A 15,633-nucleotide genomic window follows, 5' to 3' on the forward strand; every position below is an offset into this window, starting at 1 on the left:
TATATATATATATATAGAGAGAGAAACTCCACTGCTGTCAAGTCAATTCTGACTCATAGCAACTCTACAGGATGAAGCATAACTGCCCAATAGAGTTTCCAAGGCTGTAAATCTTTACAGAAGCAGACTGCCACATCTTCCTCCCACAGAACGGCTGGTGGGTTTGAACCACAGACATTTTGGCAGTCGAGCACTTTAACCACTGAGCAACCTTTTAACCATTGTTAAGTATACAATTCAGTGGCATGAATTATATTTACAGTGTTGTACAATCATCACCACCATTTGTTTCCAAAACTTTTTAAACACCCCGAAACAAAACTCTATCCATTAAGCAATAACTCCCTATTCTCCTCTCCCCTCAGCCCATAGTAACCACTGATCTACTTTCTGTCTCTATGTATTACCGAAGGGCAGGTTTTTAAATTAGGTCTCTACCTTTCCGTCTCTGTACTGGAGCCAGAGTCAGACAAGGCCCATTCAAGAACCTGAAGGCCTGGCCTAGACAACAGTTTAATCCTTTGTGCCCTCCTCTCGTCGTCTACTGTTATGTGCAAAATTGCCTTCGTCTCTAGAGTTTGGGGACTCTCAGGCCCCTAGTTTCTCCTGTTTGAAGGGTAAAACTTGGGTAATCTTCAAGGTCCAATGTCAGACAACAGAAGCCACATCTTGGTGGTAATACCAGTTATAATGTTCTTTTCTCCCCAACTTTTGCTGAGAGAAAAACCAACATAGCTCCCTCAGGCCAGGGCCAAATCAGGTCTACACTGGTAAGAACTTCAGATCTTCCCTATCAATAGGTAGCCTCCTTTAAATTTTTAATTTATTTTTACAATTTAATTTAACATCCAGGATTTGGTGAGGAAAAGCCAGGAAGATAACAATGATTCATGCAATGCAGAAAACAAGTCAAACAGTGCAAAGCCTCGCACAGCTATAAAGGCAATTCCTCTTCAGATCAAGGAAATGCTTTAGGGTCATCTGATCCAATTGCCTCATCTTACACCCAAGCTGGGGACAGGTGTGCCCAGGGCCTCACAGAGAGATCAGGGCAGAGGCAGAATTCACTTGCAAGTCACCTCCCAAGTTCTAGACCAGGACTTTCCCCACCATCCTGATTCTTTCTCCTCTGTCTGGGGCTCTCACATCCTCTGCTTTGACTTCCATCTTTTTCCCACGGTCCAAGTCCAGGAGCTCTCCCCTGTTAGTTCTGCTTAGCTATAAAGTAACAATTGGTTCAGGGGAGTTCATAGTCTTGGAATGCCAGGGCTGAAAGGGATCACTGAGATCAGCTATTTTATAGACAAGGAAACTAAGTGGCTAGCTCAGGGTGACACACTGGGTTGGCTGGTAGCAGAGCCTGGACTGAAACCAGATCTCCTGATGCCCAGCCCAGTGCTTCTTCCAGGCCATGGTGCAGAAAGAAAACTCCCCAACAGCAAGTCTAGGGCTTTGCATACCTTCTCAGCAATAAACTCCATGGTGTCAAATGTGATTCGGCCCTGCTTCTTTTTCTGAAAAGAGGAGGGAGGAAGAAGGAGAATCAGCAAATACTGCCCCTAGAATTTTGCATCCCAAACTATTCTGCAGTACCTAGACCTCCTTGGTGGGCAGGAAGCCATGGGAAACCTCGTATGAGCTGGCCCTCTCATGTCCACCTCTGCTCAAAAGCCCCAACTTAGCATTAGGCTTGGGCACAGCACTGACAACATACTATTGCAAAGGCAGAGACACATGGGGGCAGGGGTGACAGAGAGAAAGGAGGATAGAGAGAAAATAGAAGAAAGGAAGAGAAAAAAAGGAAGAGGGAAAAGAAGAAACAAATGGGAAAGTATAGAGGAAAAAGACAAACAAAGAGGAATGGATGTAAGAGGAAGGAACAGATGAAGCCAGTCTTTGCTTGTTGTTGTTAGTTGCCTTCAAGCCGATTCCAACTCATGCAACCCCATGTACGCGACTAGCACTGCTCCATTAGGTTTACAAGGCTGTGACCCTTCAGAAGCAGATCACCAGGACTTCTGAGGTGCCTCTGGGTGGGTTTGAACGGCCAACCTTTCAGCTAGTAGTCGAGAGCTTAACTCTTTGCACCATCCAGGGACCTCCCACCTTTGCTAAGTACCTATAATGAGCCAGGCACCATGCATCTTCCTTCTCCATTTAATCATCAGGACAAAACAGATATTAAGTCCTGTTTTGGACTTAAGTGAGGTGAAGGAACTTGCCCAAGCATCACCCAACCCATTGCTGTCAAGCTGATTCCGACTCATAGCGACCCTGTAGGACAGAGTAGAACTGCCCCATAGGGTTTCCAAGGCTGTAAATCTTTATGGAAACAGACTGCCACATCTTTCTCCCATGTAGTGGCTGGTAGGTTTGAACCGCTGGCCTTTTGATTAGCTGCTGAGCACTTAACCACTGTGCCACCAGGGCTCCTTCCAATCATCACAAACCTAGTAAATGTTGCAGCTAGGATCCAAACTCAAGGCTTTCTGATTCCACAGTCCATGTCTAAAGTACAGTCAGGAGGGGAAGGATATACAAGATTTTAGGGATGAATAAATCCAACCCCATCTTCTGATTATATCATGACTCCTGGATTTCTTCTGGCTCTTTTGATCCCTGATGGAATGGAAAGCGCTTCTCCCTCACTCCTGATCTTATTTTCCACATGGAAAGAGTTATATTAGAACACTACTAGCCTCTCTCCTTCCACACTGAGGAATGACTTAAACTCCTTGGTGAATTTGGAAGGAGAAATTGGGCATGATCATCCCTTTCTCCTTCCCTCTGAGCCCACACTCTGCTCCATCCTCTGCAGTGAGTTTATGGTGGAGGCCTGCCTTGGCCCAGCGCTGCCTATGACTGGGTGGGTAAGACTGTCTAATTTCAGGATTCAGAATTAGGTAATCCTCTTGCCTGATGACACAAGTCACATTCTCCAATTTAAGTCTTATAATTAATAAAAGTGACAGCTGGGTCCCCCATCTGCTTCACCCTTTGTCTTCTCTCTCAGTTGGCTCAGAGCTTGGGCTGGGAAATGGGGTACTATTTATTGGACCCCCTCAAACTCTCATAATCCTGTTGATCCCAGCTGCTTACATCCCAGAAAGAGAAGATTGGGTGCTTTCTGTGAGCAGTCTCAATGATCTGATATTCCCGGAATCCCCTGAGGCCTTGGCGGAACATTTTGCACACTCGGATCATCACAATGATATCCTTGGTGAGCTGGTACAGTCCCTATGGAGATAAAGAAACGAGATCATCAGAAACCATCTGTTTTCAATAGTCAACAGCAGACCGGATGGTGCTGAAAAGGTGAAATTTAACAGGGTTAAATGCAGTGGTGCACTAGAGTGATGGTTACATTTTCAGGAAATTTCCTAGTCTGTTGAAATCATGTTGGTAGCTTGAAATTGGCCATGGTGGCAACTTTTACACCACAGAAATCAGCAAGTACAACAAATGAGGGCAACCCCCCTGCCCAAGAGCCAGTTGTTAAACATCCACCAGCATACTACTAGTTATATGTCAAGTTCTTCGTTTCAGTCTGAAAAATAAAGAGAACAAGTAACCACAGGCAGTATGGGGTAATGCAAAGAACCTGCATTTTGAAATCAGATGGATATGAGTTCAAATCCCAGCTCTACCACTTATTAGCTATGTGAAATTAGTTAAGTTTTAGACCTTCTATGAGGTTTTAGTTTTTTCATCTCTCTGTCTTATGTTGTTAAAAATATTACTGAGATAATGTTTATAAAGCACCTAGAACAGTGTCTGACCCTAACCAGTACCATTTAGTTTTCCAGTTATAAAGGTGGGGACAATCTACCTTAATAGCTGCATATATGAATGGGAATAAGATGACTTACATGGTGCAAACTCAGTAACAGATCAGAATGAGTTGTGGCCTCTAAAAAAATGAATGTAATCTCAAGCTATACATCAATAGCTATCCAAAACAAGGAGCATGATAGTCCCAGGCTAATATTCTCTCATCAGACCACCCTCATGAGGACTACATTCAATTCTAGGATACTGAAAGAGGAGACAACTAGGATTGTGAAGTTTGAGAAAAATGTTAACTGAAGAACCAGCTGAAGATATTGTTTTGTCAGCCAGGTTTCCCTTTCTGCTCTGGCTACCAGGAAGCTCATAGCCAAATTTATGGTTCAAGTATAGCAACTGTGTAGGATCTTATATCCATATTTTTTTATTTCTCTACAACTCCTATTCTGATGTGTTTTTCCCCTGGTAGCTCTTATTTTTAAAATTTTATGTTACTTTTCATAGTTTGTCTTTCTTATATGCCACCTCAAACCTTTTGTGCAATTACACAGGGAAAAAATAAATAAATAATGTAAATCAAGGAAGAAACCAACTTCTCCTTGAAGGTAGTGACTGTGTTTCTTCCTGGAAAGTTTCTGCCTGTGACAGAGATGTCCCCATACATGATCTAAAACTATACTACACATACAGCTGGAGGACAATAAATGTGAACTGATCGTGGACATTCCATCGTTCTTAGTGTTTGACAAAGGAATGAGGGAATCTGATCCATAAGTCCTAGCCTTTTCCAGAGACCCTTACCCTATTCTCCATCCTTGTCCCTTCATGTCCTCAGTCCTTCCTGGGTCAGATAAGAGGAAAAACTGTTTGCGTTCCACGTAGGAACCCCCAGGGTTAGTCACAGGTCTGCTCCCATCACAGTACCCTTCCCCACATCAGAGATGTAGTGAACAACTTCTGGGGCATCTGTCTAGCTCACAACAACCCTGTTAACTGCCTCCCAATTCACAGTGATGGACTCCTAACAGTTTGACTCCAACCCTCAGCCACATTTGATTGGATTGGGATGAATGCCTGTAGTAGGCAGAATAACAGCCCCCCAAAGATGTCCTAATCCCTGGAACCTATGAATATGGCAAAGGAGAGTTAAGACTGCAGGTGGAATTAAGGTTGCTAATCAGCTGACCTGGAAATGGGGAGACTATCCTGTATTATTCAGGTGGGCTAATATAATCAGCCAGGGATACCACATCACCCTGGTAGGCAACTGGAAAAGTATACCTTACAATCAAAGAATATTGTACACTTTATGTACATATGCTAGAGAAATGCTCACACATATATACAAGGAGACAGCCATGTGGATGATCATGGCAGCTTTGTCTGTAACAGTGAAAAGCTGAGAAAAATTCAAGTGTCCATCAGTAGGGAAAGGGATCAAGTCATGACTATACAGTCACAGGATTGAACACAGTACTAGATCTGTTTGTGTCAATGTGGATAAAGCTCAAACATAATTTTGAGTGGAAAAAAGGTGAAATATGATGCCATTCTTAAAAAAGTACCATACACTATATGTTGTTTATGGATATGCTCATGTAATAAAATATGAAATATAGATAGGAAGAGTATACATCAACCTCAGGAAAGTGGTTACCAGTAAGCCGAGAGAGATAGGCATGGGATGGCATGGAGCTTTACCTTGAACTGTAATGTTTTGCTTCTTTTAAAATTAATGCCCATCAACAGATGAATGGATAAAATGTAGTACATACATACAAGGGAATACTACTCAGCCAGGAGGAGAAATAAAGTCTTGATACATGCTACAATATGGATAGAGCCGGAAGACATAATATATCTAAAGGAAACATAGGGGAAAGTACTTTCTTAAAAATTAATACTTATTGAGTGAATTTACTATCATCAGGCACTATTCTAAGCCCTTAATATGTATTAACTCATTTAATACACAACAATAAATCTGTTCAAACCCAAACCAAACCCATTGTCGTCAAGTTGATTCCAACTCATAGCAACCCTATTTGTTCAGTAAGTACTAATATTATCAGCACCCTTTTGCAGAGCAGAAAACAAAGGCATAGAATATCAAGTAACTTACCTAGGGCCACACATCTAATAAGTGATAGGGATTTGAACTCAGGCAGTCCAGCTCCAGAGCCCATAAACTTAAACATTAGTCTACCCGGCCGCTGTGATGTTCTCTTTGGATCTCATGATACCATGAAAGGTGGGTACAGAATAGGAATCAGGGGCTCAGAATGTGGCATATGGTTTGCCCAGTGTCCAGGGGTAGTAAGCAACAGGGTAGGGGTCTAATTCAGTCCTTCTGAAGCCTAGTCTGCTGCTCTTTCCTTTGTGCTATGCCATGCTGTGACTCCAAAAGGTATGCGGGGGGCAATCATTTGTCTGAGCCCCCCTCCTACACCTGCTTCTCCCTTCCCCATAATAACTGTCTGTTCAGTCTTCCGCTCTTGCCTCCCAGGAACCAGGGACACATTACCCAATAAGCAAGGTACACACGGTCTTAATTATGTTTACTTATTAATCTGTAGCATGCAATTTCACCTGGTTTTGGGTGAAATTGTGCACTACAGATTACTAAGTAAGCACAATTAAGCCCATCTGTACCTCACTTACTGTAAGCTGGTGCACACAGTGCTTACTGGTTAATCCACCCCTGCCAGGACCCTTGATACTACTCACCAATTCCTTCTTCAGGAACAGCCAGGTATAATCTACCAAGTATCTCCTCATGGTTCCTGAGTTGGCAAGTGGCACAACTAGTCCCTTTGTCTTTAAACGGGAGGACTATAGATCCTTCCCTAAGAATCCAGTTACACTAGAAACAAATAGCTTCCCTCAGTGGCAAGGTAAGAGCTCATCTCCACTCCTCATACCCTACCAACAGCTGCTGGAAGCCTTGTTCTGAAAAAATCTCATTCTCAGAGTCTACTTATGTCACAATGAAGGATTCTGGAAGCAGGAGGGGGCAGTGTGCAGGAACTGGAATCTGGGAATCTAATACTTACTAAGTACTCAGAGGCATGATCCTACTTCATCCTCACAACTGCCCATGAGGGGCTACATCTACTCCATACATGAGGAGACAGAGTTAAATGACTGCCGGGGTCATGGGGTCATGTTAAAGAAACTAGCAGGTTTCTGGGCTGGGGGCAGGGGCATCCAGTACCTCAGCCTGGGGACCACTCTGAGGCTTAAAATTTGGAGAAAGGCCCTGGTGTATGGGCACATGACATGTACCGTAAATCTTGTTAAATTGGAATAATCAGGAAAACTCAGAATCAGAAGACAGCAAGCAAATGGGGTACTAGATGTGAAAAGGAACTTGTGACTGGAACGCAATGCTCCGAGGTCCTTCTCAAATTAGTAAAAAATACAGGGTTGAAAGTACTTTTTTTGGCTAGATTAGAGATGGCAATTGATAAAATCTTAATTTGTTCCCGCACCAGGGTCCTCAGTAGAAAACCATGATTTTAAGTGTTGTCCAGTATGCCATTCCTATCCAGCTAGGTCTATCCGCCAGCTCTCCCCCAAACTGATGGCTACGTAGAAGGGCACTGATGGCAGTGAGGACAGCTTCCTAGCTGGGAGGAAACACCCAGGCTATAAATTACTAAATTCACAGGACACCACTCCTAGGGGAGGCAGAACTGGTTTTTTCACCCCATAGCCAGAAAAGCGATATAAAGAACTCAGGGGGAGACTCAGGAAGAGAAAGTTTTAGAAAGAGAGAAAGAAACAGTGCAGAGTTTTCTCCCCGCTCACCACAGACCTAGTCCTAGGGAAGGAAATCCAAGAGGATCCCCCATAGAAGAAGTGTGTGTGTGTGTGTGTGTGTGTGTGTGTGTGCTTAACTTAACTATGCTAATTTCTGTGTGGTATTAGTTTTTGTTCTTGCTTTTTGGTTGTATGTATTTTTTAATGAACATAATACTTGCATCACACACACACAAAAACAAAGATTTTTTTTTATAAGTAAGAGTTTATAAAATAATTTACAATCAATTTATAAGGGCAATGGGGGCACATAAAGTCTTGGTGAAAACTATAAAAAGAAATATAAATATGAACTTCAAATTACCTCTGGATCTCTTAGCCAGGGGAATAAAACTGGCAATTATTACAAAGAAAAAAAAATAATTCTATCTTCACGGAACTACTTACGAAGTTTCTGATTTTGTACCAGTCCTTTGCCTTTTTGCGTCTTGATTTCTCAATCTGCAAAATTCAGGAGAATGGAATATACATCAATATATGTCCTAAACTTAACCTGGGGCCTGTAGGTGGGTTTAAAGATATCTGTAAATTACTTAGTCCTGAGGAAGGAACTACAAGAGGATATCCTACAGACGTTTAGGGGGCTTCCCAGAGAAATTACTGGACAAGGGGAATGCAAAAAAGATTGTGGGAGGTGGCAGTGGACACGAGAGGTGTTCCCATTAGCCTTCTGAGTTGCCCAAGGACCGAGTGACAAGGAGAGGATCCAGACTAACAGGGACATCAAAGGACACCAGTAAGTAGATCTGATGAGACCCAAAAGTGGACACTCCCAACCTCATCTCTTGCTAGCTGTGGTTGTATAATTTCCCTGGAAATTAGATAAGTGTTGGGGAGGAAAAGGCAGGAAGTTTGGGGAGCTTTAAACTGGCTGGAGATGGGTCAAAATCACTGGATTGGATCTCAATTTACGTGAAGACATCTAAATTAAGTTGTCTGCTATGAGGTAGGCTGGACATTCAAGTTAGACATTAAAGTCAGTTCTAGAAATTAAGAAAGTCCCATTTATGTTCCAGTTCCTAATTTTATAATGGAAAATATTATAAGGTAGGATGCCAGAAAGATTATTGGAATAGAAACTGATCCTACTCCTATGAGATCTTGGGTAAGTCACTCAACCACTTTGGGTCATTTTCCTCCTGTATAAATGGAATGAGATTCAATCCCACAAATAATTTCAAAATGGGAAGTTCCTTATTGTTTGTTGATTATAAAAGTTATGCCACAAATGTTTATAGAGCTCCAATATGTACAAAGCAGCGCTTCAGATCGGTGCAGTCCGGTTTGACCTCCTGCTGCGAATTTGCATTATGGGAAATTCTGTGAGAACAAGATCCCCATAAGAATTACCTGGAGATCCATAAGAATCACCTGGGAATCTTGTAAAACTGTAGACTCTGATTCAGTATATCTGGGGTGGAAAAGTAAACTCTCAGCAGGAGGTCAAACCAAAACTAACATGCTCAAAACCCTGGTACAAAGCATAAAAAGGTGAACATGACATGATCTCTGCTCACAAGGAGTTCATAATATAGTGGGGAAGAAAAAATGCTTCCACATTCATAAGAGAAAGGCTCTGTATAATAAAGCTATGAAAGACACATGAGGAAAATGCAGGATGTGTTGAGGGAGCATGAGATGTGGCTGGAATGTGAGATACTCAGGGGACATGGCAGGAACCGAGGTGGACTGTCAAGAGGCCACAAACTAGCTACTCTTGGGCTGAACTGAGCTTGCGGGGTGCTTTATTTGACCCACATACTGTTTTGGTTAGAATACTGTTAAAAATTAACTGTTTTTAGTTAGGAGGCAGGCTTTCCAACTCACCAAAGTCTTCACCACTTATGTTCCTCACACAATTATGTTACTTGTCAGGCACCTGTAAGCATGTGAGTTTGCAACCCCCCAGTATAGATCTATATGGCCTCTTTCAGGTCCAAAATTCTTTGACCATAATCAGTGGTTGCAAAAATGGTGGTCCACAGGTCTATTGAGTCTTAAGACATGTTTTAGCAGCCTATATCTTTTTTTAAAAATTTGAATTAGCTGTCAACACTTAAATACTAGAATTTTTATGAATAGCTTTCTAGGAAAACATAAGTTACCAAAGTGACACCAATAGAAACAGAAAGTCAAATACACCAATTTTTTAAAATTGTGGTAAAATATACATAACACAAAATTTGCTGTTTTAACCATTTTCAAGTGTACAGTCTAGTGGCATTAATCACACTCACCATGTTATACAACCATCACCACTATTTACTTCCAAAACTTTTTCATCACCCCAAACAGAAACTCTGTACCCATTAAGCAATAATTCCCATTTATCCTAACTCCCACAGCCAGAGGCATAGTGAGGGAGGGCAGAGGGGAGCACTTGCCTCCTGGAGCAAGTCCAAAGTGGTGCCAGATGAGGTGGACAATGACATCCCGAGGAGCCACAAGTATGAAAGGCTTCTGACTGAGGCATCCAGACAAGAGCGAGGAAGGCGTTTCTGCTGACAGATCGCCACTATCTACATCTATTCATCTTGAAATTGGGGAGGGTGGTGGTGGCACAATTTAGAGATTGCCCCTGGGCTCTCTTACACTCGCTATGCCCCTGCCCACAGCCCCTGGTAATCACTAATCTACTTTCTGTCTGTATGCATTTTCCTATTCCAGATATTTCATATAAGTGGGATCATACAATGTTTGTCCTTTTGTGTCTGGGTTATTTCATTTGGCATGATGTTTTCAAGGTTCATCTGTGCTGTAGATGTATTAGAACTACATTCCTTTTTATGACAAATACTATTCCATTGTACATATATGCCACATTTTGTTTATTCATTCATCTCTTTATGGACACTTGGCTTGTTTCCACCTTTTTGGCTCAAATAAACTAATTTTTGTAGAAGAAAGAGAGGAAGTTGTTGAAGAGCTCTCCCACTACCAAAAAAAGTACTAGGCCCTGAAGTTTTCACAGATAACTTCAGATAATCCCAATGCTTCTTAAAGTGTTCCAGAGTTTAGAAAAAGTAAAACTACCAAAATATTTTTTATGAAGTGAGTAGAATGTTGATACTAAAACCTGATAAAGATTACACAAAAAGAGAAAGCTGAAGATCAATGTCATTTACAAATACTGATTTAAAAATCTAAATAAAATATAGGCAGAATCCAACAGCATATTTAAAAATAATGTATAATTCCAGAGTGCAACAATGGTTAGTAGAGAATCCATAGTTTTTACAGTAGCATAGCTAAGGAAAAATATCATCTGATCATCTTCATAAATGTAAAAAAAACTTTTTTGTTTTTTTGACAGAGGGCACATTAATGAGCCTGTCACCCTTGTGGGCAACTGGGGTTCCAACCTGCTGGGGACCTTAGGAGGACTGCATACAGCATGCCTCAGGGCTGTTCCATTGGTTAAGGCTACCCCTGGAGTCACGGACTCCCTAGCATTTCCAGGCTGAGCACTCCAGTGGCCAGAGAAAGCCCTCTGGCAAAGGTGCTTACAGTAGGAAGCCATCACATCAGCCTGTGCAGAAATGGTGAGTGCTGAGAAGATATAGAGGGTTAACCCAATAGAGACCAGTGGCTGCAGGTCTCAGGGAGAGCTAGCAGAGCTAGAAGTTCTCAAAAAAAAGTGGTGGCTTGAGAATGGAACCAACAGTGCCTTCTTTACAACATCAGATGGGTTATATAAAGCTGGCTCTGGGAGCTTTCCTGGTCCCACTAGCACCAAAGAGAAGCAGGGGATGTGGGCTGACCAGGCAAACACAGACATGCCATCTTTGCAGCCCTGCAGCTTCCAGGCTCCATCTGCCTGGAGGAGGAAAAGGCTAAACCAATTCACACACTAACATAAAACATGTGTCATAAGGACCTTCACTAAGAACCAAAGAGACTTACTGCCAGCCTGGGGCTCTACTCTGATCCCTTCTCCACACCAAACCCCAGCTGGTCCAGGAAGAATTCACTTCATTTAAATGGGAGTTATAGTCAAAAAGAAACAGCACCAGACCAATATAAATACATCACTAAAAAAGCAGGGGAGGAAGACAGGGAACAAGAAAAACAAATGGTTGATCAAAGATACCAGAAAAAAAATTACTATACTATGAGGTAGATGATAATCATGAACAACAAAGAACTCAAAGGACTTAATGAATTTTAACAATAGATCAAAGCAAAGACGCAATAGTTCAAAGAAGAGATGACGAGACAACTGGAAGAGCTCAGCAAAGAGGCATTTAAGAAAAATAAAACCATCTCAGAAGTGAAGGTCATTTTGGAAACAGCACAAAGGAAGCTAGCCCTTGCTGAAAACAGAGGATAGGATTTCAAGAAGTAAGTGAAGGAGATGGAAATGAACCATTAAAAAGGAACCAAGAACCTACTAAAGCTGAACATATGCATCCTCCGTGACTCAGCAAAATTCCACTCCTGGGTATCTACCCAACAGAAATGTGTATACGTTTTCACTAAAAGACATGTAACTAACATTCATAGCAGACCATGCATACCAGCCCCAAACTGGAAACTACCCAAGTGCCCAATAATAGTGAAGTGGATTAAATAATTTGTGGTATATTCATACAATGCAATACTAAGCAGCAATGAAAAAATGATGTATTGCTACACACAGCAACACAGATGAATTTCACAGACATGATGGTGAGTGTAAAAGCCAGACCAAAAAAGAGCACATTCTATAGGATTTCATTTATGTAAAGCTCAAAATAGAGAAAACTAATTTATGGGGCTAGATGTCTGCATAATGGTTATCTCTGTGGGGAGTAATGACTGGGAAGGGACACAAAGGAGGCTTTTCGGGTTCTGAAAATGCTCTAATACCTTCATCTGGGTGGTGATTACATGGATGTGTTTACTTTGTAAAGATTCATCAAGCTATACAAGGATGATTCGTGCACTTTTCTGTATGTGTGTAATGTTTCAAAAATACTTTTTACTTTAAGGAAAGGGAACAGAGAGAACTCGATCATTATGGAAGCTAGATGAAGGATGTCCAACATCCCTGACGAAAAACATAAAATAATTGGAAGAGGAAAAAATTTTGAGAAAGCTTTCCAGAAACTAAGGCTCAGACCTAAATTTGAAAGGGCACACTGTGTCAGGAAAAAACTGACATATATTCATATGTCAAGACATATCCTAGTGAAGTCACTAGGTTTTAAAGCTAAGGAAAGAATGCATTGGACGTCCAGGCAAATGGTTCCCTATAAAGGGGTGGGCGGGAAGGTAGTTGCCGGGGAGGATGCTAGGGAGGCATTCAAACTGGCTCAGACTTTCCCATAGCAACATTCAATGCTAGAAGACAGCAGAGAAGTACCTAAAAAATCCACAAGAAAAGAAAGTGTGGTTCATCCATTTTATACCCAAACTGTTGTTCACTTGTAAAGAAAACGCAAATATTTTGGAGCATACCAGGAAGCAAGGGGATATAGTTCTCATAAGCTCTTTTTGAAGAAATGAAAATGATTACTAATTTGGGTTCCCCCAAAAGCAGACCCTGTATCAAAGACTTGGCACAGGTAGTTTATCTGGAAGGTGTTTCCAGGAAGTATGAATGAAGGAGTGGGGAAGGCAAGACAGGGACAAAAGCAATGCCAATAAAAGATTATTTATTGAGCAGTTTACTGATGGGAGCAATTGGTGTTCAATTCTGCTAGGTTCCTCTGATGAGTCAAAGAGAATGTGCCTCAGAACTGTTCTCCCAAGGGACAGAGAAGCTGTGGTATTTATCCATCTGTCCCTCATGTGTTGAAGGTAGCCCCTGAGGGTGTTAAATCCTTGGCACCTCCAGGTTGTTGTGCACATGGTGCCCAACAGAGTGTTCAGGCAGAGAAGCAGAAGGACAAAAGCACTTCGGGTGAGAAGCTGTCAGTACACATGGGACTGTCCACCACAACCGGATGTGAACTCAGAGATAAGCCAAGGGCATCAATAGTGTCGGCCACAACACTGGAAAATGAACGTCAGTCAACCAAGAGACAAATGGAGAAACTGGGGCAAAAGGACAGAAAGTGAGCATTCAATTCCCTTAATGTAAGACTAAAAGAGAACAGTTATAGGGTTATATGATTCATTTATCATTCAACAACTATTTATTTATTGGTGCTTTGTATCACCATCCCTGGCACTTGGATATAGCAGTAACCCAGGCAGACAAAAACCTCTGTCCTTGTAGAGCTTATATTCTAGTGGAGGTGACTATCAGCTCATTTATAAACAAATATGTGCATAATGTATATATTATATAGAATATATAAATATGTATTATAATGTCAAGTAACAGTCACAAAACAGAATGCAAGAATACAAACTGTGACAATACAAAAATAATATAACTAAATATGTATGGAGGTATAGAGGGAGAAAAAGTGGAAACTTTTATAGCTGCAAGTCTTAAGATATCTTTTAAAACTGACAAACCAGATGTATAAACATATTTAAAGATATAAAGAGAACTAATAATAACCGATTAAGACTGGATGGCGAAGGGATGGAAGAAGCAGAAGTATACCAATTACTCTTTCTTGCTTTTTAATTTCTTGTACTAGGTGTATGTATTAAAAAACCAAACCAGTTGTTGACTCCAACTCATGGAGACCCTGTATGTGTCAGAATAGAACTGTGCTCCATAGGGTTTTCAGTGGCTGAGTTTTCAGAAATAGATCGCCAGGCCTTTCTTCTAAGGTGCCTCAGTTCAAGGTGGACTTGAACTGCCAACCTTTTGGTTAGCAGCTGAGTGCATTAACCATTTGCAACACCCAGGTACTCCAGGTATATATATTATCCATTCAAAATAAATGAATATATTGTTAAGAAATAATACAAAATCAATTCAGTACAATAACAACGCATGTAACCATAAACTATAAGAACAGAGCTACTAAAAGAAATAAAGAGAGAGAGAGAGCAGAGCTACTGGTACAGTACCACAGCAAAAGTAGGTTCTTTGAACACTGAGTGGGAGCTAGAAGATTGGCAATTGAATACAAAGCAATGAAAAGGGAGAAAGGCAAAGGCTTATGAAGTATCTAGGACTCTGAGTTTGCACTGGTATATCAGAAACAAGAATTAATAACAACTGAGTTAATCACATAGCCCAGCTAGATAAACAACCTGGTCCAGATATCTCCAGTACTCAAAACATCAAAAGACAAAACAGATCCTCACCCCAAGATCAAATATATTTTATAAAACAGGTTACCAAAAAGAAGTTAATTAAGTCAACAGAGAGAGCAGAGCAAGCTTCTTAGACCTGGTATTTAAAAAAGCAGGAAATACAACATCTTGAGGGCTTTTTATCCAAACCACCTCAGAAGCTGAAACGACTTCCCCTGCACCATGATCACAGCTGGCCCCCAAATGACGTATGTAGTGTGATGTGTGTGAATGTAAACGAAATTATAGGATTACCAAAACTGCTGAAAATCTGAATCTCTTGTCTACTGGTAATTTATGTCAAAATTTTCTACTTAATATCTCACACTAAAAAAAAAAAAAAAATTGCTCCCCTTCCACCTTCCCTTCCTGAATGATTCAATCTAGATGGCATTGGGGGGTGGTGGCAAGCATGGTAGGCATCTGCCTGGGGGTGGGTGGAGAGGCTGTGGTGGGCAAGTACATGGTATCTGAGCCCAAGCAGGGTGAGGATGATGAAGGTGAGGTGGGAGAGCAGGGAGTGGCAGCAACAATAGGAGACTGGTTACATTTAGAAGGATTGATCAGAGAAGATAATGACAGCCAGGTTTCTCTCTGTCGGAAAAGGGAGTTAAATATATGAAAGGATGGTCTCGGGGAACATCTAGCTCAATTGGCATAACACAGTTTATAAAGACAATGTTCTACATTCTACCTTGGGAGTAGTGTCTGGGGTCTTAAAAGCCTGTAAGCAGCCATCTAAGATACTCCACTGGTCTCACCCCTTCGGGAACAAGGGAGAATGAAGAGAACAAGATACAAGGAAAAGATTAGTCCAAAGGACTAATGGATCACAGCTACCAG

General features: G+C 41.4%; 1 protein-coding gene across 1 annotated transcript in view; it reads right to left on the minus strand.

The window, feature by feature from the left end:
- The window catches only part of CNBD2 (cyclic nucleotide binding domain containing 2), a 66,054-nt gene that overhangs the window by 31,722 nt on the left and 18,699 nt on the right, over window positions 1–15,633 (minus strand). The window contains exons 3-5 of the mRNA XM_023724958.1: window positions 7,996–8,049; window positions 3,100–3,237; window positions 1,461–1,514 (exon numbers count right to left, since the gene is read on the minus strand). Of these exons, the coding sequence (XP_023580726.1) occupies window positions 1,461–1,514; window positions 3,100–3,237; window positions 7,996–8,049 (246 nt within the window). The remainder of the gene's footprint in view (window positions 1–1,460; window positions 1,515–3,099; window positions 3,238–7,995; window positions 8,050–15,633) is intronic.

Source organism: Trichechus manatus, unplaced genomic scaffold (assembly GCF_000243295.1).
Source record: "Trichechus manatus latirostris isolate Lorelei unplaced genomic scaffold, TriManLat1.0 scaffold00008, whole genome shotgun sequence".
Taxonomy (NCBI): domain Eukaryota; kingdom Metazoa; phylum Chordata; class Mammalia; order Sirenia; family Trichechidae; genus Trichechus; species Trichechus manatus.